Raw genomic sequence first — 25,218 nt, forward strand, 5'->3', positions numbered from 1 at the left:
AGTCGGTGTGCAGTCTGTCTGTCTGGCCAGGGATTTGTCAGCTCTGGGCTCCTGTAGACCCGGAGCGGAGCAGTATGCCTATCTAAAGAGTGGCAGGCCAGGCAGACCCCTGATAAGAACAATCCAACCCGTTTTTTAATAACGGCTGTCCGCTTCCATTTCCCTCTGCCAGCTGTGACGCAGACTGCGTGACCAACCCACAGAAACGCATGCGCATGGCAAACGCGCGCACAAACACACACGATAGGAGAGCTTCTGACTAGGCCCAAGACTAGGCCTATCCATCATAATTCTATCCATCAAAGGTTCAACTTTCTGTACAATATTTATCTGAACATAAGCTTTACTTCTGTCTTTGAGCATGTTAAGAGTCTGATGTATACCTACATGTATTATTTCACTCCCCCTGTCTCTCCCCATTCCAGCCTCCCCCTCCTGTCTCTACCCAGTCCAGCCTCCCCCTCCTGTCTCTACCCAGTCCAGCCTCCCCCTCCTGTCTCTACCCAGTCCAGCCTCACCCCTCCTGTCTCTACCCAGTCCAGCCTCCCCCTCCTGTCTCTACCCAGTCCAGCCTCCCCCTCCTGTCTCTACCCAGTCCAGCCTCCCCCTCCTGTCTCTACCCAGTCCAGCCTCACTCCCCCTGTCTCTCCCCATTCCAGCCTCCCCCTCCTGTCTCTCCCCATTCCAGCCTCACTCCCCGTCTCTACCCATTCCAGCCTCCCCCTCCTGTCTCTACCCATCTCTACTCATTCCTTACTCAGTCCTCCAGTCTCCTGTCTCTACCCATTCCAGCCTCACCCCTCCTGTCTCTCTCCATCTCTACTCATTCCTTACTCAGTCCTCCAGTCTCCTGTCTCTACCCATTCCAGCCTCACCCCTCCTGTCTCTCTCCATCTCTACTCCTTCCTTACTCAGTCCTCCAGTCTCCTGTCTCTACCCATTCCAGCCTCCCCCTCCTGTCTCTCTCGATCTCTACTCATTCCTTACTCAGTCCTCCAGTCTCCTGTCTCTACCCATTCCAGCCTCACCCCTCCTGTCTCTCTCGATCTCTACTCATTCCTTACTCAGTCCTCCAGCCTCCTGTCTCTACCCATTCCAGCCTCCCCCTCCAGCCTCACCCCTCCTGTCTCTCTCGATCTCTACTCATTCCTTACTCAGTCCTCCAGTCTCATGTCTCTACCCATTCCAGCCTCCCCCTCCAGCCTCACTCCTCCTGGCTCTCTCGATCTCTACTCATTCCTTACTCAGTCCTCCAGCCTCCTGTCTCTACCCATTCCAGCCTCCCCCTCCAGCCTCACTCCTCCTGTCTCTCTCGATCTCTACTCATTCCTTACTCAGTCCTCCAGCCTCCTGTCTCTACCCATTCCAGCCTCACTCTTCTCTCAGGGGAAGAAGACAGGAAAGTGCTATGGGGATATTTATAGTAACCTCCTAGTCATGCATGCTGTATCTCCTCTTCTCCTGGAGAATGGAGGCTTGGCTACCGTACTCTAACAGCAGGCAGGCATGGAGAGAGAGGAGAAAGGGGGGAAGAGGACATGTGATAGAGCAACAGCAAGAGAGAAAGAAAAGAAAGCGGGAAGTGAGAGACCGAGAGAAAGAAGTGGTTTGGAAGTAATGTGCTGGTATGTAATTGTATTAATTGCACATTCCTCTGCATATGAAGACATTTTATAGCCTATATAATGTGACATCACGAGCAAACAAAGGCTAGGCCTAGTCTATTGAATCAAATGATAATGTTGCCATAGAAAAGAGATTGTGCACTTTACTTCATACTTGTAGAAAATGGTGATGATTTCAGCTCCACAAAAGACCGTTCCAGAGACACAACATCTACTACTTCAGAGTTGGCCTGCAGTAGTAGGAAGGTACAACAGATATGTGATAGGAGTTGGCCTGCAGTAGTAGGAAGGTACAACAGATATGTGATAGGAGTTGACGAGGACAGCAATCAAAGACTGAGTGAAATGGATTCCAGACAAACAGACAATGCACATGATCAATGAACAAAACAACTGAGAAGTCCAGTGTTCCATCCTCTGTGATTGGCTCAATATGAAGAGCATATCCATGTGATTGGCTCAATATGAAGAGCATTTCCACGTCATGCTGAGAAACTCAGCGTTTTAAAATCTAATCCCCCCCCCAAAAAATTATATATATATATATATATATATATATATATATATATATATATATATATATATTTATTAAAACCAGGAATGACAAAAATCAAACAACTCAAGGGGATAAAATGCAAAAGACCTCCTGAATTATTAATTGTGGCAGGTAAAAACATTTTGGCAAAGATTGGGGGAAAGAATGGAACGGAGACAAGAAATATGCTAATGAGGAAGAAGAAAGCAGCTTGGCAGTACAGCCCTGTCCCAGGTGGACCTGCTTATCTAGGAGGAATAACACTTAACACTACCCAGGCCCAAATCCTCAACTGAAAAACACTATTAACACTACCCAGGCCCAAATCCTCAACTGAAAAACACTATTAACACTACCCAGGCCCAAATCCTCAACTGAAAAACACTATTAACACTACCCAGGCCCAAATCCTCAACTGAAAAACACTATTAACACTACCCAGGCCCAAATCCTCAACTGAAAAACACTATTAACACTACCCAGGCCCAAATCCTCAACTGAAAAACACTATTAACACTACCCAGGCCCAAATCCTCAACTGAAAAACACTATTAACACTACCCAGGCCCAAATCCTCAACTGAAAAACACTTAACACTACCCAGGCCCAAAAGCTTAGTGATCTCTTTCCATCAGGAGAGGAGTATAGACGGGAGTGAGAGAGAGGAGAGGAGTGCAGACGGGAGTGAGAGAGAGAGAGAGAGAGAGAGAGAGAGTGAGAGAGAGAGAGAGGAGTGCAGACGGGAGTGAGAGAGAGAGAGAGGAGTGCAGACGGGAGTGAGAGAGAGAGAGAGGAGTGCAGACGGGAGTGAGAGAGAGAGAGAGGAGTGCAGACGGGAGTGAGAGAGAGAGGAGTGCAGACGGGAGTGAGAGAGAGAGGAGTGCAGACGGGAGTGAGAGAGAGAGGAGTGCAGACGGGAGTGAGAGAGAGAGAGGAGTGCAGACGGGAGTGAGAGAGAGAGGAGTGCAGACGGGAGTGAGAGAGAGAGGAGTGCAGACGGGAGTGAGAGAGAGAGAGAGAGAGAGAGAGAGGAGTGCAGACGGGAGTGAGAGAGAGGAGTGCAGACGGGAGTGAGAGAGAGAGAGAGAAGTGCAGACGGGAGTGAGAGAGAGAGAAGTGCAGACGGGAGTGAGAGAGAGAGAGAGAGAGAGGAGTGCAGACGGGAGTGAGAGAGAGGAGTGCAGACGGGAGTGAGAGAGAGGAGTGCAGACGGGAGTGAGAGAGAGGAGTGCAAGTGAGAGAGAGGAGAGAGAGAGAGGGGCCTGACTGGCTGAGCCTAAATGAGCTAAAGGCTGTTTTGGTGTTTTCAGTCTCTCTTCCCGGACAACACCTGCTCCCCCTCTGACTGAGTCAGGCAGGGTCAACGTGGTGTAGTCTGCTGTGCTGAGCCCTGAGGCAACCAGCCTCCCCAGTCCAATCTCTTCCCTCTCCTCTCATCCTCCATAGGGGCAGCAACTCACAGAAAGGTCCCTTACCAACGGCTAATTAGCACAATGCTAACAGCCTGCCTCACCTATCAGGTCTGTTCATTAAAAATCAGCCAACGCTGACTAACTTATTTTGTTGACTAGAATTACATCTAGAATTATTTTTTTTATTTTACCTTTATTTAACCTGTTGGGGCTAGGGGGCAGTATTGAGAATTTTGAAAAAAATATGTGCCCATTTTTAACTGCCTCCTACACCAACTCAGAAGCTAGGATATGCATATTATTACCAGATTTGGATAGAAAACACTCTGAATTTTCTAAAACTGTTTGAATGGTGTCTGTAAGTATAACAAAACTCATATGGCAGGCAAAAACCTGAGAAAAAATAATAATTTTGTGGCTGTACTATTTTTTGAGTCAATGTTAATAGATAACACAGTGACAAAGGATTCATTTCGCACTTCCTACGGCTTCCACTAGATGTCAACGATCTTTATAAAGTTGTTTGAAGAGCGTCTATGATGAACAGAGACCGGATGACAAGGAAGAGAAGTTGACCTCCCTGGGATGTCGTCACTTCATTATTGGCTGCACCTGCGCAATCATGTGATGCGATACATTTTTCAAATACGTTTTTCAAGACACAGGAGAGGTCGGGTTGAAACATTACTGATGTTTCACGTTAAAAATGGCTCTAAAGATTGATGCTAAACAACGTTTGACATGTTTGAACGAACGTAAATAGATTATTTTTTTTACTTTTCGCCGTGACTTCCCCCCCGCGCTACTTTTTAGTAGCCTACCGAAGCGCTAATAACTTGGAGTTATTTGGACATCAATTATGAACTTTGTTGAAAGAAACCACATTTGTTGTGGACATGGGATTCCTGGAAGTGCCAATGGATGAAGATAATCAAAGGTAAGGGATTATTGACAATAGTAATTTTGATATTACATGGTTACAAGATGGTGCTAACCTGTATAGCCTAGCCTATTGTTCTTAGCACAGCACCCGGTTTATTGCAAATTGTGATTTCCCAGTAAAGTTATTTTGAAATCTGGCAATGCAGTAGCATTTACGAAATGTTAAACTATGAATATTTGAATGACAATATTATAATTTACCAATGTTTTCGAATAGTAATTTTGTAATTTGTAACATTGTTCACCGGAAGCATTTCAGAGAAGAAAAAAATCTGAATTTCACCGCTACTGTAAAATGCTGTTTTTGGATATAAATATGAACTTGATGGAACAAAAAATGCATGTATTGTATAACATAATGTCCTAGGAGTGTCATCTGATGGAGATTGTCAAAGGTTAGTGCATAATTTTAGCTGGTTTCTGCTTTTGGTGACGCCTGACCTTGAATTGAAAATGGATGTTTGTACTTTTGTGGCTATGTACTGTCCTAACATAATCTAACTTTATGCTTTTGCCGTAAAGCCTCTTTGAAAATCGAACAATGTGGTTAGATTAAGGAGATGTTTATCTTTTAAATTGTGTAAAATAGTTGATTGTTTGAGAAATTGAAATTATTAGATTTTTGATGTTTTGAATTTCCAGCCTTGCTAGCAATCCCGTCTCAGGGTTCATTGCTACCCCCTAGCCCCAACAGGTTTTAACAAGGCAAGTCAGTTAAGAACACATTCTTATTTTCAATGACGACCTAGGAACAGTGGGTTAACTGCCTTGTTCAGGGGCAGAACGACAGATTTTTACCTTGTCAGCTTGGTGATTCAATCTTGCAACCTATCGGTTACTAGTCCAACGCTCTAACCACTAGGCTGGCTACCTGCCGACATATTATCAAATGTCAACTAAATCTGCTTTAGTCCATTAAAATGAGGTGTGGCTTGTAGTTGTTTTCTGTAGAGACCAAAAGTAAATGCATGACAGGCTATTCATCATAATAAACTCTCTGGTATGTAGAATGAGGACAACACACTGTACTGGTAACACGTGTATACAACTCGTTGCGGATTTATTCATTCCTTGTGGTATTATCTTTCTAGAATGTTTTAAAATGTTCTCTCTGCATATTTGGAAAGGGCCCGTAAGTTCAGCATTTCACTGTTAGTCTATACCTGTTGTTTACAAAGCATGTGACAAAATTAGATTTGACACACAGAACAGCTAATGTCAACATGCAGGTTTGGTATGTGTGAATGTGCATAGTTAGAGAGCTGTATGAATGGCCCTGGTTAGATAGATGTCTTCTCTGACTTCAGATACATTCCTTGGTAAAAAGTCAAAGACACTGAATATCAAAACACATTAGTAAAATTGTGACAAGTTGTAACAAGGGTTTGTTTAGATAAACATGTGGATGCAATAGAAGATACATTAGGACTGGTAACCGCCAGGGACCTCTTGATACAATATAATGATGATACTTAGTGGCCGATACGATATGTATTGTGATTCTCATAATTCTATTGTATTACGATCCGATACTGCAATTCTAAACATATTGCTCACTATGTCTGTTGCAGAGAGATGAGAGAGACTGAGAAAATACGTTTTGATCAGACATGGAAATAAAAGTTTTGAAAACTTGTTGGCTCACTGTTGAAAAAGGAGAACAAGCTATAGGTTGAAAAATACCTGAGTTTTGGCGCAAGTACAGCCGACTAGCGCTAGCTAACGCCACCTAGCAACAACAAAAAGTCGAAGTATCGATATAATATCTTCCAAAATAATATTGCGATATGTAACTAGCGAATTTTCCTCCATCACGCCCCCGACACAATGATTTGAGGTTAACAAGACAAATGCCTCCCACTCCTCCCTAAGCATATGGAAACAAGACAAAATGATACGCTGCGGTTTCCAATTCAATTCTAATGATAGGAAGCACAACTCTATAGACAACATGTTCCATATTCAATTCTAATGATAGGTAGCACAACTCTATAGACATGTTCCATATTCAATTCTAATGATAGGTAGCACAACTCTATAGACAACATGTTCCATATTCAATTCTAATGATAGGTAGCTCAACTCTATAGACATGTTCCATATTCAATTCTAATGATAGGTAGCACAACTCTACAGACATGTTCCATATTCAATTCTAATGATAGGTAGCTCAACTCTATAGACAACATGTTCCATATTCAATTCTAATGATAGGTAGCACAACTCTATAGACAACATGTTCCATATTCAATTCTAATGATAGGTAGCACAACTCTATAGACAACATGTTCCATATTCAATTCTAATGATAGGTAGCACAACTCTATAGACAACATGTTCCATATTCAATTCTAATGATAGGTAGCACAACTCTATAGACATGTTCCATATTCAATTCTAATGATAGGTAGCACAACTCTATAGACAACATGTTCCATATTCAATTCTAATGATAGGTAGCTCAACTCTATAGACAACATGTTCCATATTCAATTCTAATGATAGGTAGCACAACTCTATAAACAACATGTTCCATATTCAATTCTAATGATAGGTAGCTCAACTCTATAGACATGTTCCATATTCAATTCTAATGATAGGTAGCACAACTCTATAGACAACATGTTCCATATTCAATTCTAATGATAGGTAGCTCAACTCTATAGACAACATGTTCCATATTCAATTCTAATGATAGGTAGCACAACTCTATAAACAACATGTTCCATATTCAATTCTAATGATAGGTAGCTCAACTCTATAGACATGTTCCATATTCAATTCTAATGATAGGTAGCACAACTCTATAGACATGTTCCATATTCAATTCTAATGATAGGTAGCACAACTCTATAGACATGTTCCATATTCAATTCTAATGATAGGTAGCACAACTCTATAGACAACATGTTCCATATTCAATTCTAATGATAGGTAGCTCAACTCTATAGACATGTTCCATATTCAATTCTAATGATAGGTAGCACAACTCTATAGACATGTTCCATATTCAATTCTAATGATAGGTAGCTCAACTCTATAGACAACATGTTCCATATTCAATTCTAATGATAGGTAGCTCAACTCTATAGACATGTTCCATATTCAATTCTAATGATAGGTAGCACAACTCTATAGACAACATGTTCCATATTCAATTCTAATGATAGGTAGCTCAACTCTATAGACAACATGTTCCATATTCAATTCTAATGATAGGTAGCTCAACTCTATAGACATGTTCCATATTCAATTCTAATGATAGGTAGCACAACTCTATAGACAACATGTTCCATATTCAATTCTAATGATAGGTAGCTCAACTCTATAGACAACATGTTCCATATTCAATTCTAATGATAGGTAGCACAACTCTATAAACAACATGTTCCATATTCAATTCTAATGATAGGTAGCACAACTCTATAGACAACATGTTCCATATTCAATTCTAATGATAGGTAGCACAACTCTATAAACAACATGTTCCATATTCAATTCTAATGATAGGTAGCACAACTCTATAGACATGTTCCATATTCAATTCTAATGATAGGTAGCACAACTCTACAGACATGTTCCATATTCAATTCTAATGATAGGTAGCTCAACTCTATAGACAACATGTTCCATATTCAATTCTAATGATAGGTAGCACAACTCTATAGACAACATGTTCCATATTCAATTCTAATGATAGGTAGCACAACTCTATAGACAACATGTTCCATATTCAATTCTAATGATAGGTAGCACAACTCTATAGACAACATGTTCCATATTCAATTCTAATGATAGGTAGCACAACTCTATAGACATGTTCCATATTCAATTCTAATGATAGGTAGCACAACTCTATAGACAACATGTTCCATATTCAATTCTAATGATAGGTAGCTCAACTCTATAGACAACATGTTCCATATTCAATTCTAATGATAGGTAGCACAACTCTATAAACAACATGTTCCATATTCAATTCTAATGATAGGTAGCTCAACTCTATAGACATGTTCCATATTCAATTCTAATGATAGGTAGCACAACTCTATAGACAACATGTTCCATATTCAATTCTAATGATAGGTAGCTCAACTCTATAGACAACATGTTCCATATTCAATTCTAATGATAGGTAGCACAACTCTATAAACAACATGTTCCATATTCAATTCTAATGATAGGTAGCTCAACTCTATAGACATGTTCCATATTCAATTCTAATGATAGGTAGCACAACTCTATAGACATGTTCCATATTCAATTCTAATGATAGGTAGCACAACTCTATAGACATGTTCCATATTCAATTCTAATGATAGGTAGCACAACTCTATAGACAACATGTTCCATATTCAATTCTAATGATAGGTAGCTCAACTCTATAGACATGTTCCATATTCAATTCTAATGATAGGTAGCACAACTCTATAGACATGTTCCATATTCAATTCTAATGATAGGTAGCTCAACTCTATAGACAACATGTTCCATATTCAATTCTAATGATAGGTAGCTCAACTCTATAGACATGTTCCATATTCAATTCTAATGATAGGTAGCACAACTCTATAGACAACATGTTCCATATTCAATTCTAATGATAGGTAGCTCAACTCTATAGACAACATGTTCCATATTCAATTCTAATGATAGGTAGCTCAACTCTATAGACATGTTCCATATTCAATTCTAATGATAGGTAGCACAACTCTATAGACAACATGTTCCATATTCAATTCTAATGATAGGTAGCACAACTCTATAGACAACATGTTCCATATTCAATTCCATTTGGAGCTTGTGAGTGTTCTTTTCCCTCTCTGTTCATTTCATTTGACTGTGAAGATTGAATCAAGGCAGACATCTGAATAATCAAGGAAGGAGGACACTCATATAAACATTTAGTATAGCAGAGACGGGAGGAAAGGAACTGGATATTCAAGGAGCCAAAATATCATCATCATCATCAGTCACGGCTTGACAAAACACACAGTCTGTTCTGCTGGGAAACACAGTACCGGGCCTGGTATTTACAGACCGTCTGTTCTGCTGGGAAACACAGTACTGGGCCTGGTATTTACAGACTGCCTGTTCTGCTGGGAAACACAGTACCGGGCCTGGTATTTACAGACTGCCTGTTCTGCTGGGGAACATAGTAACCAGGCCTGGTCTTTACAGACTGTCTGTTCTGCTGGGAAACACAGTACCGGGCCTGGTATTTACAGACTGCGGTCTAGTTCAAACAGAGCAGATGGACTCTCCCCTACACTGTTACCATGTGCATATGACAAATAAACTGCTGTCATTCTTTGCTAGAAAGAGACAGTAAATTCAGAGAGTAAATGGAGGGCTGTCAGGCCTATATTCTATGTGGCTGTGCAGTCCTCATTTAGCCTACAGTATAAAATCACAGTAGATCATTAGTTCAGCTGAAAAAGATAGCAGCAGCACACTTCCTGAGTCTAAAAATACTGAGATGGAAAGATAAACAATGAGAGTAGCTAGTAGAGACATGACCATTTACTGGAGTCAAACACTGGCTCTGTTTATTACCCCCCTCCCTGAACTCAATCTACAGCGATAAGCATCAACCCCGGGGTCAATCCAAAGCTATGGGAATAGCAGCAGACATATTTATCTGTCAGGACCATCCTGATTCAGGAAGCTCAGAGAAGTGCCTGAAGAAAAGTGAACTGCCAATGATTGGATGTGCACAGATCTGACTGGCAACCTTCCAGACCACAGAGTGTTGACTGGCGTCCAGACAGACGTTCAGGCTTAACACAAAGGAGAGATGTGGTAGTCAGAGGTCTGGCTCCTATTCAGATGTTTACAGCTCATCTGTTACATAACCAAGGCTGAAAGACAGAGGTCAGCATCTGTTCTGGAGAACACTTGTTAATTAGGATGCGTGTACATGTCTGCGTGTGTGTCTGCGGGACTCACTCTTTGCAGGCGTTGGAGACGTGGGTGGGTACAGTGTATTTACAGTCCATGATCATGGTGAGGGTCTCGCTGTCGTTGGCCTCCTGGAAGGGGGGCTGTCCACACACCAGCATGAACAGGATCACACCAAGACTCCAGATATCTAATAGGAGGAAGAGGAGAGAGAGAGAGAGAAGGTGAATGGATCATTCTGCTACACTATAACCTGGCTGGGTACTGTAGAACAATCTGTAGGTTCAGAGCACTGTGTTCTGTCAGCCCTGGGATTCTGCTGGCCTGGGCTAAACAGTCTGGATTCCCCCTGCTGCAACTACCTTGGTGATTCAAAATCAAATTGTAGTGTGTGTGTGTGTGTGTGTGTGTGTGTGTGTGTGTGTGTGTGTGTGTGTGTGTGTGTGTGTGTGTAGGGAATTAACCACGCAGACCCCAAACACCCCAGCTCAACCTTCACATCACACCACTGTGGTTACCCACTCCAATTTGCATACCGCCCCAACAGATCCACAGATGATGAAAATCTCCATTGCACTCCACACTGCCCTTCCCCACCTGGACAAAAGGAACACCTATTTGAGAATGCTGATTCATAGACAATGGCTCAGCGTTTAACTTGTTATGGATAGGGGGCAGTATTTTCACGGCCGGATAAAAAACATACCCGATTTAATCTGATTATTACTCCTGCCCAGAAACTAGAATATGCATATAATTATTAGCTTTGGATAGAAAACACTCCAAAGTTTCTAAAACTGTTTGAATGGTGTCTGTGAGTATAACAGAACTCATTTGGCAGGCCAAAACCTGAGAAGATTCCAAAACAGGAAGCGCCCTCTCTGACCATTTCTTGGCCTTCTTGATCATCTCTATCCAAAACAGGGGATCTCTGCTGTAACGTGACATTTTCTAACGCTCCCATAGGCTCTCAGAAGGCGCCAGAACGTTGAATGATGACTTTGCAGGCCATGGCTGAAAAACAGTAGCGCATTTGGTAAGTGGTCGATCTGAGAACAATGAGACTGGCGCGCGCATGCACGAGACGACTCCATGTTTTCATTTTCAGTCTTTGAACGAAAACAACGACTCCCAGTCGGAATATTATCGCTTTTTTACAAGAAAAATCACATAAAAATTGATTTTAAACAGCGTTTGACATGCTTCGAAGTACAGTAATGGAATATTTTGATTTTTTTTGTCACGAAACGCGCCGGGCGCGTCACCCTTCGTTACCCTTCGGATAGTGTCTTGAACGCACAAACAAAACGTCGCTATTTGGATATAACTATGGATTATTTGGAACCAAACCAACATTTGTTATTGAAGTAGAAGTCCTGGGAGTGCATTCTGACGAAGAACAGCAAAGGTAATCCAATTTTTCTTATAGTAAATCTGAGTTTGGTGAGTACCAAACTTGGTGGGTGTCAAAATAGCTAGCCCGTGATGGCGAGCTATCTACTCAGAATATTGCAAAATGTGCTTTCACCGAAAAGCTATTTTAAAACCGGACACCGCGATTGCATAAAGGAGTTCTGTATCTATAATTCTTAAAATAATTGTTGTGTTTTTTTGTGAACGTTTATCGTGAGTAATTTAGTAAATTCACCAGAAGTGTTCGGTGGGAATGCTAGTTCTGAACGTCACATGCTAATGTAAAAAGCTGGTTTTTGATATAAATATGAACTTGATTGAACAAAACATGCATGTATTGTATAACAATATCCTAGGAGTGTCATCTGATGAAGATCAAAGGTTAGTGCTGCATTTAGCTGTGGTTTTGTTTTTTGTGACATTATATGCTAGCTTGAAAAATGGGTGTCTGATTATTTCTGGCTGGGTACTCTGCTGACATAATCTAATGTTTTGCTTTCGCTGTAAAGCCTTTTTGAAATCGGACAGTGTGGTTAGATTAACGAGAGTCTTGTCTTTAAAATGGTGTAAAATAGTCATATGTTGGAAAAATTTAAGTTTTGGGATTTTCGAGGAGTTTGTATTTCGCGCCACGCCCATCATTGGATATTGGAGCAGGTGTTCCGCTAGCGGAAAGTCTAGATGTAAGAGGTTAACACCATAGTGCCCTCAAAGCTCATCAATAAGCTAAGGACCCTGGGACTAAACACCTCCAACTGCAACCCGGACTTCCTGACGGGCCGCCTACAGGTGGTAAGGGTAGGTAACAACACATCCACCACGCTGATCCTCAACACGGGGGCCCCTCAGGGGTGCGTGCTCAGCCCCCTCCTGTACTCCCCTGTTCACTCATGACTGCGTGGCCGCGCACAACTCCAACACCATCATTACATTTTCCGATGACAACAGTGGTAGGCCTGATCACCGACAACGATGAGACAGCCTATAGGGAGGAGGTCAGAGACCTGGCCGTGTGGTGCCAGGACAAGAACCTCTCCCTCAACTTGAGCAATACAAAGGAGATGATTGTGGACTAAAGGAAAAAGAGGACCGAGCACGTCCCCATTCTCATCGACGGGGCTGTAGTGGAGCAGGTTGAGAGCTTCAAGTTCCTTGGTGTCCACATCACCAACAAACTAACATGGTCCAAGCACACCAAGACAGTCGTGAAGAGGGCACGACAAAACCAATTCCCCCTCAGGAGACTGAAAAGATTTGGCATGGGTCCTCAGATCCTCAAAACTGTTCTCTCTGCTACCGCACGGCAAGCGGTACCGGAGCGCCAAGTCTAGGTCCAAGAGGCTTCTAAAGAGCTTCTACCCCCAAGCCATAAGACTCCTGAACATCTAGTCAAATGGCTACCAAGACTATTTGCAGTGCACCCCCCCCCCACCCCACCACTGCTACTCTGTCATCTATGCATAGTCACTTTAATAACTCTACCTACATGTACATATTACCTCAAATAACCAGTGCCCACACACATTGACTGTGTACCGGTACCCCCCCTGTATATAATCTCCACATTGACTGTGTACCGGTACCCCCTGTATATAGTCTCCACATTGACTGTGTACCGGTACCTCCTGTATATAGTCTCCACATTGACTGTGTACCGGTACCTCCTGTATATAGTCTCCACATTGACTGTGTACCGGTACCTCCTGTATATAGTCTCACTATTGTTATTCACTGCTGCTCTTTAATTACTTGTATCTCTTATTCTTTTTAACTGCATTGTTGGTTAGGGGCTGGTTAGTAAGTATTTCACTGTAAGATCTACACCTATGGTATTCGGCGCATATGACTAATAAAATGTGATCACTAGCTAAATAAACCTGAACTAGAGTTCCAGATGTGTCGTCAGCTCTGCTAGGCAGCAGTAAACGTAGAGATGGCTTTCCAAATGACACTAGTCCCTATATAGTGTACTACTTTTGACTAGGGCCCATAGGGACTCCTGAAATCCACCTGTCATAGCTGATACTGAAGTCAGTTATTTAAGTGCAGCTGTGATTCAGCCCGACTCTGAATAAGGAATTAATTATTACATAAACACATACTCTATCTTTAATGCCCAGTTTGTCTCAGAATTAGTCAGTCAGATACTTGCAAAAAGCATTTAAAAACACAGATTACAATGAGGATTTTAAATAATTCTCATTAAGCCTAGATGCCCTCAGAAAATGAACTAAGTCGCAGCGTATAGCCCAGCCCTCATTGCACAAACAGTGCCAGTTAAAGATACAAAAATAAAAATATCTGTAGCTAGCCCACAAAACACTTTCAAATCCTCCTGGGGTCCAACAACCTGTTCATCGGAGGATTTGAAAGTGTCATTAAAGGAACGGTTAACTAGGTCCCAGGATGTAGGAATGTTGCAGAGGTCCATGTGCCACTGAGGGTTGACTGCCCAACAGTAAAAGGTGTCAGAGGCTACTTGTAGTTGTGTATCTGCTGGATCGTTCAAATCTCCTGTTGATGTCTGATGCCTGCAGCTCCAGGGAGGAAGGTGAAACTAGTCCACAGGGCTCCTCCTTATTTCTCAATGAGATGAGGGCCTGCCTCCCTGTTAAAGCTGCAGTCATATTATTACTGCTGCCTCTAGAGGGGCATCCAGGAGCTCCTATTCCACCTCAGCAAGCTGGAGGGAAGGAAGAGATGGGAGGGAAGGACGACCGGAAGGAGGAGACCGACGTACGGACGGTCGGAGACGAGGGATACAGTCTGCAGTAGCCATGATGCACATCAAGCCTCCATCCCCACCACTTGCAGATCTGCCACAAGCCTGGCTGATGAAATTTTACCATGGTGTTTTAAGGGGAAGGTCCCCACGATGTCAATGAGTACTCCGTGTTCCAATGGCATCCTGTGTCAACAAATCCTAAATCAAACGCTGCTTTGGGGTTCTCACAATGAGGAGGACTTGCTACATGGCAGCTAGTGTGCTTCATTCGACAGTGGAAACCTAATGTAGCAGGCATAAATAAAACACCTGATCCCCTACATACTGCTACTGACAAATAAATAAAATATATATATTTTTAAACTGCTGAGAGGTTATCTTCTGCACTGTTCAACCAATCTAGTAAAATGTGGAGGAGTTAAGATGGACGGACGTCGCTGGCTGTCTTTTCCATTTCCCCTGAACAGCAGAACATCTAGTTGTTGGGGACTGGGCGGAGCCTAGATGGTGGTGGTGTTGGCTCCCCATCCTCTAATAGGCTGGTGTACTACTCTCCCTCTCTACTTTTTTACCAAGGATATTGTTTTTCAGATTTAAATAAATAAATAAAAATCAGACAATAGCCTATATGCTAACCTAGCTTCAGCATCTCTCTGTCATTCTGCATGCAACCCACTCACCTGTGATTACATTTACTGTATAGTGAGAGAGAAAAAACAACCCTGACCCTTCTGGGGGCCTTGATGCCTCTGCCATGTTTATTTCTCAGTATATATATATATATATATATATATATATATATATATATATATATATATATATATAATTAGTCGTGAGATGCGAGAACAGTAGCAACAGTGATGAGCTCCAATGGGTTTTGCAGGAAAGCAATGCATTGCAATCAGGAGGCCCATTGCTTCATTACAGCAAATAGAACACAACGTTCTAAAACCGTGCTTGGCTTCACATCATGCCAATCACACATGCAGTCAACCTTATTTTCCCATCATCAAAAAGAGAATATTTCCATGCTGTGACCCAGATCAGACATCCTGAGCCCAGACTGAGCCCCGTACAGAAATAACTCCCTGCAACTCTCCCATCTCTGACCGTGGAGGAGCGCCAGATTCAATCTAACCTGCTGTGCCACTGTTTATACTGCCTGTCTACAAACTAGCTAGGACCCGCAGGAAGGCGCACACATTATTTTACCAAAAACTGTGGGTATCAGTACCTGGTATTTCCACAGTAACCAAAACCCTTCTGTGAATTTATTTTGACCATGGGGGGAAAAAAAGCTAGTTCTATGTTTAGGCTACACACCATTGTATAAATACTGCAATACAGGTTCAACTGAATGGAGTCAGGTAGAAGGTTGTGTTTTAACTTCCCTAAATCAGCATTTACTGTCTGTCTGCTACACATGCACACAAGGTGTCAACTGGAAGAACACTTTAGATTCAGTAGCACCCCTTCCCCTTCAAGACCAGTGACCCTGCTAGAAATGGACAAATCTAAAGCTGTTTCTGGCCCAGGTCCCTTACTGAGACACTTGAAGTCAGCCACAGCCTGCCAGCCTGTCCGGGGCTACAATAACAAATGTTTACTGTTGGGGATACTCGAGGCCCTCAAATTTTTTCCGGTCCTGAGCAAATTTCAGGTCTGCTGAGCGCAAACTTGAACATTGTGAAAATTCTGTGCAACTTCAAGCACGCACTAACTGTGACACTGAGGCTGTCTCCACTTTAAGTTACAGTTTTAACAGTGGCCAAGTAGGCTACTGTGGTTATGTGATCATAATGTAGGCCTATCAGAGTGGCCTACCATCAGAAACAATGGAGAAAGTGCATCCTAAAACATTTTAACATGGAAATAGCTGCTCTATCATTCAGCCTACAGTAGCAGCCACTGTGTGGTTAAATGTAGACCTACATTCCATGAGGCTTTTGATAAAAACATGCAGGGCTTGATATTAACCTGTGTATCCACTTGTCCTTCAGACAAGGAGGTGACTGAAAATGTTGTTGTTTGATGCAAGAAACCAGTTTACAAAATAAAATGCATTATTATTCCCATACCATTATTACAGAGAATCAGACACATTATGTTACCCCCTGCCTATTGGCTACTTAGCTTATTGAAGCCCGTCTCAAAATACAACTATGCTCCCGAGTGGCGCAGCAGGCTATGGCACTGCATCTCAGTGCTAGATGCGTCACTACAGACCCTGGTTCGATTCCAGGAGTCCCATAGGGTGGCGTACAATTGGCCCAGCGTCATCCGGGTTTGGTCGGGTTATGCGGTCATTGTAAATAAGAAATGTGTTCTTAACTGACTTGCCTAGTTAAATAAAATAAAAAACGGAAGACAAAAAAAATAATAACTTTAAATCCGACTCGTTATTAAAGATGTCTAGAAATGTACACATTTTGTGTCCGTAGGAAGCAAATCACTCCCCTATTGCTGACTACAAATTCTCCTTAACTGGGCTAATAACTCACTAACTAGCAAAAGATATGAACAAAATGTGCACACGTGGCTATGTGCAGCTCTTGCTTTGATCTCAAAACAAGCACATCTACTCATGACCACAGTCGTCAACACAGATCCATATATGGAAATGGTCTATTTGCATATAGGCCTACTGCAGATCTGATTGGTTATACCACACCGGTCTGTGTAGAGTACATGCTGAGTTGTGTCCAATAGAATCCTACTCCTACCTACAACAAAATCTCTTGCATAGTTAGTTTTGTTGCATTGACAGTGGCTAATATTGCACTGATTCAATCACAATTGCCACAGTTAAGGGAAACGTTGACAGCCACAGTAAAGGGAAACGTTGACAGCCACAGTAAAGGGAAACGTTGACAGCCACAGTAAAGGGAAACGTTGACAGCCACAGTAAAGGGAAACGTTGACAGCCACAGTAAAGGGAAACGTTGACAGTCACAGTAAAGGGAAACGTTGACAGTGTTAACTCAACAGTAAAAGAGAAACATTGATAGAGTTAACAGGGAAAACTCAATCTCGTGCTTGTCACCGTGGGCTGATATTTCTTCAGCTCTCTCCTGCTGCGTGCACACTCACAGCTTAGAGGGAACATTGGTTGGGAACCACTGAAGTAGAACACATTCTCCTCGGTGCTCACAACTCAACTTGTTTATCTCAGGGTCATATGTGCATGTAGAGAGAGACGGGAGTGCAAAACTCAAGATGTGACATCTTTTGAAAATGTAGAAATGAAAAGGGCTGAGTTGCAAGTTCCATGGGGAATTTCCCCCTCTCCTTACATGTCTCTGAAATGAGCAAATGATCCCATTGCCATCCCCCCCAGCACCGTACATACATGATGACTGGGATTGTCAGAACACGTCAGAGTCAGAGCTTTGAGGCAGACTAGTAGTAATCTTCACAAGATACACGAAGTAACAGAGCACACTGGATCTAAAGATAATACTCAAATGTTTTGTAACTTCAGCACACATACACACAGTTGTGGAGTAAAAAGACATGCCCTGGAACATAACCCCACTACTCAGTCTTCAGAGAGACTATATACAATGGATAACTTAAGAGCTCCCACCACCTAGGTTTTTCCACATTTTGATGCATTAAAAGTGGAATTGAAATGTACAGAATAGTGATTTTTGTTTGTCACTGATCAACACAAATTACCTCAATGTCAAAGTGAAAAGAAAATCAAGTTATTTTTTGTAAAAATGTGTATGGTTATATAAAAGTATTCACCCCCTATTATGACAAGCCTAAATAAATACAGGAGTACAAATTTGCTTGACGAATCACATAAGTTGCATGGACTCACTGTGTGCAATAATAGTATTTAACATGATTTTTGACTACCTCATCGCTGTACCCAACACACATAATTATCTGTAAGGTCCCTCAGTTGAGTAGTGCATTTCAAAACACAGATTCAACCAAAGACCAGGGTCCCCCCCCCCCCCCGTGCTTCGCAGAGGGCACTTATTGGTTGATGGGTAAAAAAGCAGACATTGAATATCCATTTGAGCATGGTGAAGTTATTAATTACACTGTAGATGGTGTATCAATACACCCAGTCACTACAAAGATACAGGCGTCCTTCCTAACGGAGAAGCCAGCAGAGGAAGGAAACCGCTTAGGGATTTCACAATGAGGCCAGTGCTGATTTTAAAACATTAACAGATGGCTGTGAATGGTAGAAAACTGAGGATGGAGCAACAACATTTCATTTACTCCACAATACTAACCTAAATGATTGAGTGAAAAGGAGGAAGTCTGTACAGAATAAAAAGCATCCCGTTTGCAACAAGGCACTAAACAAGTAATAATGCAAAACATTTGCCAAAAGGAATTTACTTTTTGTTTGAATACAGCATGTTGTTTGGGGCAAATCCAACAACACATTCCTGATTATTACTCTCTATACATTTCAAGCATGATGGTGGCTGCATCATGTTATAGGTATGCTTGTCATTGGCAAGGACTAGGGATTTTTCAGGAATAAAACCCCCAGAATGAAACTAATCACAGGCAAAAGTCCTAGAGGAAAACCTGGTTCAGACTGCTTTCCACCAGACAGTGGGAGATGAATTCACCTTACAGCTGGAGAATAACCTAAAACACAAGGCCAAATTTACACTGCTGTTTCTTACCAACACAGTGAATGTTAATGTGTGGCCCAATTACAGTTGACTTAAATCTGCTTTAAAATCTATGTCAAGACTTGAAAATACCTGTCTAGTGATGATCAACAACCAACTTGACAGAGCTTGAAGAATTGAAGTCAAAATATTGTACAATCCAGGTATGCAGAGCTCTAAGAGAGACTTAACCCAAAAGATTCACAGCTGTAATACCTGCCAAAAGGTGTTTCTAACATGTATTGACTCAGGGGGGTGAATACTTAACTAATCAAGCTATATTAGTTTGGTGTTTAATTTTTCATATGTTAGAATTTGTCTTCCACTTTTACATGAGTATTTTATGTAGATTGTTGACAAAATGACAATTAAACCCATTTTAATTCCACTTTGTAACAATAAAATGTGAAGAAATCCAAAGGGGATGAATACTTATATGTACTGTACATCTTCCTGGCTCCATTTCAACGTGATGATTGACAAGCACTCAAAAGGATTTAACACAACAAGACACAGAAACAGCAGCAGGCAGTGATTATGGGGAGGATTTCTGTGCCAATGTTAATAGGGGCATTGGGGTGTGTAGTTGGCCTCCTGCAAGTGACATGAAGAGTAACAGATTTTGAAAGGAGTGAGGCAAAAAAAACAGAGCAACCTGATTAATGCAGACAGCCCCGTCTCACTCACACACACACCACACCAGTAGTGTTCAATCTCTGTAAAACATGTAGATGAGTATGACGAGAGCGCAGAGACCCCAGGAGATGTGGAGATCTCACCACTTGTATTGATGAGAGAGAGCAGAGACGTGGAGATCTCACCACTTGTCTTGATGAGAGAGAGCAGAGACCCCAGGAGATGTGGAGATCTCACCACTTGTCTTGATGAGAGAGAGCAGAGACCCCAGGAGATGTGGAGATCTCACTAGTCTTGATGACAGAGAGCAGAGACCCCAGGAGATGTGGAGATCTCACTAGTCTTGATGACAGAGAGCAGAGACCCCAGGAGATGTGGAGATTACCACTTATCTTGAGCACAAATGTCCCTGGTGTATAACGTGGTTGTTGGTGTTTAAGTGCATCCAACTGAGTTGGCATAAAGATGACAAAATTGGCAAGTCATCACTGGCAGTGAGTAGAAGAATTAGGCTTGGGCGGTGAGAGCCTTGGGAGTCACTCACTGTTGTGCAGCATGCGCCAGGTGATTTAATTACATTATGGAGTTCCACCAGTGAAATGTTTGCCAGATAGATATCTTACAGCTATTAAGTTAACGGTCTAAAATGTGCTAAATGCTCTGCAGTTGTGCATTTGGTTTGCTAATTTATTAGCTAGTTAGCTTCTTCCAAAAAAATCAAGCATTCGCTTGGTAACAGCAGATAATCCCCTCCTGGATCAAGAGCCTTGCTGGCTAATATTTGTTTTGTGCGTGCAGCAAACTGAGAAGCATTTTTTTTGTTACTTGTATAGTTTAGGTCAGAAACTACTAAAATGTTCGCAATGCGCTGGTTAGCATTTAGTTAGTATTCTACATGTACTTGTTAGCATTGCTAACCTTCAGATTAGTATCAGTGGGATTTTAAAACAGCGCCCCTTGTGTTCAGTGTCGGTATTACTGAATAGGATACCAAATATCCGAGTATGGCAGAAGGTCGGTATGACAATCTGTATACCGCCCAAGCGTAAGAAGCACACAGATAACCTAAGACGTGAACAGCCACTATTAGCAGCCATGACTGAACTTCTCTCCCCACCTCATCCCTGTTAAGCAAATCCACCAACCAACCAACCAACCAACCAACCAGGCCCATCACCAAAGCAGGAGCTGCAGCTCATGGACAGTGAGGTCAGTGAATCAAGCCTAGGGGCAGGGGTAACACTGACTAGGGTTGAATGGTGGGAACCCAGTTACTGAGATTTATCGCCAAAAACAACTCCCTTTTCCCGGGATAAATAGCAGAGAAGTGTATATGAACAGCATGGCGTGTAATGGAACTGTTATATTATATGCGGTGACTAAATTTGGCTTCTCTGCGGCCTCCGCATGATGAATCATCAACGCTCAGGGTGGGGACAGACAGCCCATCTCAGTATGGAGTGCAGTTCACAATGCATGTAGACCTCATCATGGTAAGGTCTTTTGTCACAGGTAGGCCTACATTTGCTGCAGCATAGTCTATGCTACAGTAATATAAAGACTTAATGAGTGTCTAATTTACCCATCCATTTCAGGGGTCACCTTATTTTTTTGTAAAGATTATTATTGTTTTAATTGCAGCTGCAGAGTTTTAAAAAACAGCCTATCACTCAAATATTGTTGCTTTAAGATCAGTGCACACGCTAGCACTCTCTCGCAGTCGCTCTCCCTGTTCAAATTGCATCAAAAATAGATAATCCTGTTCTAGATGTCCTAGCTTACCTATTTCAGGTAATACATTCAATGCCGTATTAGCCTTATATTTAGCTAACTAATGATGGGTTATGCATAATAAGCTTCTAATTTATAGCCTTTGTCTGTTGCTCGCACAGTACGTACGCACCTGTGCTCCCCTGGCCTCTCTCCTTAAAAAAAACACTCCTCAGCTCTTGGAGTCCCATGCAGGAAAAGCCAGACTAGAATAGCTCGCTGGACATAATTTTTTTGCATTTCTTATACCAATAGACTATTTGAAGGAAGAGGGACGCAAGTTGGTTTGCTGAATGTTAAACACAGCATCGAATAGAACTCATGGGTAGTTTGAAAAAAGAACGAACGCGCAATGGCGATAAGCTATAGCAGTTATTTATTCAGACCCATAACCATTCAATCTTCGTGAAGAGAAGTAAAAGCCTTCTGCATCTAATTCTAGTCCTATATTATACAAAGGATGTCATTAGTATGATGAAGATAAGGACAACAAAGCGTATTTAATTGAACTGTTGAAACCAAGGAAGGAATGAAGCAACACTAGAGAAAGAGGTAGGCTAATAACTGGTATTATGCGTCAGCCTACAAATTATACAAATAGGCCCTATTATATTTCTAAATTAAAATCTAATTCACTAGCCTATACTTGTAACTTTGTAGGCCACATTGTGCTGCACCAGAACCGCATGTTGTCTTTTGCTTTATTAGGTTTGAACAATGTGCATAATTCCAGTCCATAAAATACAATAGAGTAGTAGAGTAACTGTTCACACTAAAAAAGATCAGCCTACTGGAGCTAGTTTCATTTATTTACCCAACAGAACATATAGCTACATCTATAGGCTTATGTTTTTCACTCGTACGTAATGTACAGTATAGATATCCAATACATATATTTATTTCACCTTTATTTAACCAGGTAGGCAAGTTGAGAACAAGTTCTCATTTACAATTGCAACCTGGCCAAGATAAAGCAAGCAGTTTGACACATACAACAACACAGAGTTACACATGGAGTAAAACAAACATACAGTCAATAATACAGTAGAAAAATAAGTCTATATACAATGTGAGCAAATGAGGTGAGATAAGGGAGGTAAAGGCAAAAAAGGCCATGGTGGCAAAGTAAATACAATATAGCAAGTAAAACACTGGAATGGTAGATTTGTAGTGGAAGAAAGTGCAAAGTAGAAATAATGGGGTGCAAAGGAGCAAAATAAATAAATACAGTAGGGGAAGGTGGTAGTTGTTTGGGCTAAATTATAGATGGGCTATGTAATGGTAGAATCATTTGGCCTTTTTTGGGCTAGGGCTCAAAATGTATTTAATGTATGGCTCAAAATGTATTTAATATATGGCTCAAAATGTATTTAATATATGGCTCATCAGGCTCAGGTAGCGTCAGGCTTTCATTTTCGAACAAAGCTCTAATCAAATCCAGACATACACATAGGCCTATGCTTTATAATGCTATTGAATGACACTTCTGGTTTGAGCAGGAAATACCAGGTTAAAATCAGGAGAAGAAATCATTTTTCTTCTCTGGATGGAACGCTTGTAAAACACTGACCCCCAGACTGACTGAGGCCAAGGAAGACCCCGCCACGTCAGGTCACATCAGTCTGATCGGAGGTCTGAGCCATTAGAACGCACGCATTCCAAAACGGCACCCTATTCCCTACTAAGTGCACTATACTGGAAATATGGTGCCACAAGATGGGAATCAGACTGTAAATAAGGTCTTCACAGGAGGAGAGCTTTCAGGGAACGTAGGTAGTAAAAACTGAAAGTCTAGTGGGCTGGTAGTAACATAGGATCCTGCAGAAAGACAGAGCACGGACCTCTAACCCCATAGTTCGTATATTAGCCAGAGGTGGCCAACCCTAAAGCCGGGCGTACACTGCACAATTTTCTTCCTGATTTAGCTGTCCCAGACAAGTTGAGATCGGAGACAAAGTCCCCACGTTGTTGCCTACTCGGGGCGCGCGGACGTCACTGACCCTCGTTTAATGCGAGCTACCGATTCAGTCTTTGAGCAGTCCCAGATGTCCCGATATTTGACATGTTGGTTTTTATCTGAACAAAATCTGCAATGCTCTTGTAGTGAGATGTGCAATGACTAGTTTTTAGAACGATGATCAGCAATAGCCAAATGAGAGCTGGCCAGAGAAAAAGCCAATGAAGACGTATTGCATCACCCAGAATGTATAGACTCAAGCAGGAGCAATGAATACTACTAATATGCGTTTGTATTTGCCAAAAACCAAAACGTCAAATCATTACAGCTCTGAAGTTCACAAGCAATGTTATTCTATTCAAAATGTATTGGCTAGATATTTGAAGTCTGTATGGCAAGCGTGAATGTCTGACTGAAAACGTTTAGGAGTCTGCTTTGAGCCACAGTTTGTTCTAGCTACGTTAACAATCACATCACATTGTTTTCGCTAGACAGTGTGGTGTCGAGAATCCTCACAACCTTCCTCATGTCCTTCTCTCATCCAGGGATGTACTGTCCCGTCTTGGTACACAAGGGGAGCTAAAAACAGAAAAAAAGCCCATTGGTCATCTATTACAAGAATGCTAACAAAACTAGCACAAACTAAGGCTTATAGCTAAATATGCTAACGAGAGCAAACAAAAATAAAACAAAATGGCAAAAACAGGCAATCCAGCTCATAAAGTTATGCAAGTATAAGTAGTGAATTTGGGCAGTGAGTGTTTATACTTTGAGAACTTGCTACCACTCTCCTGTGCGTATCAGACAGAGATTCTCTTAGAGATTATTCTGAACTGAAGACAGGTGTAACCATGTAAAGTCGTATCTTAATGGTGATAGTCATTACTCTGTCTCATTCTGTAATGTGCCATGCATCGCAAGTACACCAATTGTTTGAGTGTTAATTATTTTGTGACTAATAAATTATATTAGTTGAATTGAGTAAATGCATTCCTTGTTTTACAGGGTAATTCTTTGACTATATGTTTATAATTCAGGTCTATTAGTAGTTGTTATATACACTATGCATAGCACATTCTTGGGTACCACCTTGACATCTCTGATTGGCTTGCCTCAATAAATGAACACTAGAACATTGGTCACCAGAATTAGCCATTTGTATCTAGTCTATTAATAAATTGTATAAACGGTGCAAGTTAGACATGTTGATTATAGTCATACTGAGAGGTGATGTAAGGCTTGCTACATTGACTAGATTCCTCCAGAGGCATACAGGGCATGTTGCATTTATTCACATAATATTGGGAGTCAGATTGATGAATGCAGTTTATTATTATATTCAACATAATGGTGGAAAATGTACTCCTCTATAAATGGTGACCCCTCAGTTGGAGATTTCCACAGCCTTACAGCTGATTCAGCTAAACAAGGTCCTGAGGTGCAGTTGAGCGCATCAGGAGTTATATTGTGGTAGATTAGTGAACTAACAAACTGCTACAGGAGGGCAGCTACCCAGGAGTTTAGCTTGGTATCCAAACCTCTCTGGACAGGTTCACAAGAGGCCTTTTCAAACTGCATTGTTCTCAGCACCAGGCTATCTCATGACCAGACTAGACTGGCCCTGGGCTAGCTTAGCCTGTGTTCACACAAGCCTTT

General features: G+C 41.7%; 1 protein-coding gene across 2 annotated transcripts in view; it reads right to left on the bottom strand.

Moving 5' to 3' along the window:
- The window catches only part of LOC106593069 (SNF-related serine/threonine-protein kinase), a 72,766-nt gene that overhangs the window by 28,654 nt on the left and 18,894 nt on the right, over window positions 1-25,218 (bottom strand). Inside the window, exons 3-4 of one of the 2 annotated variants that reach the window (XM_045698134.1) lie at window positions 24,082-24,141; window positions 10,464-10,605 (exon numbers count right to left, since the gene is read on the bottom strand). In XM_045698134.1, coding sequence (XP_045554090.1) covers window positions 10,464-10,605; window positions 24,082-24,141 — 202 coding nt within the window. The remainder of the gene's footprint in view (window positions 1-10,463; window positions 10,606-24,081; window positions 24,142-25,218) is intronic. The other variant, XM_045698140.1, reaches the window with a different exon arrangement.

Source organism: Salmo salar, chromosome ssa02 (assembly GCF_905237065.1).
Source record: "Salmo salar chromosome ssa02, Ssal_v3.1, whole genome shotgun sequence".
Lineage (NCBI taxonomy): Eukaryota > Metazoa > Chordata > Actinopteri > Salmoniformes > Salmonidae > Salmo > Salmo salar.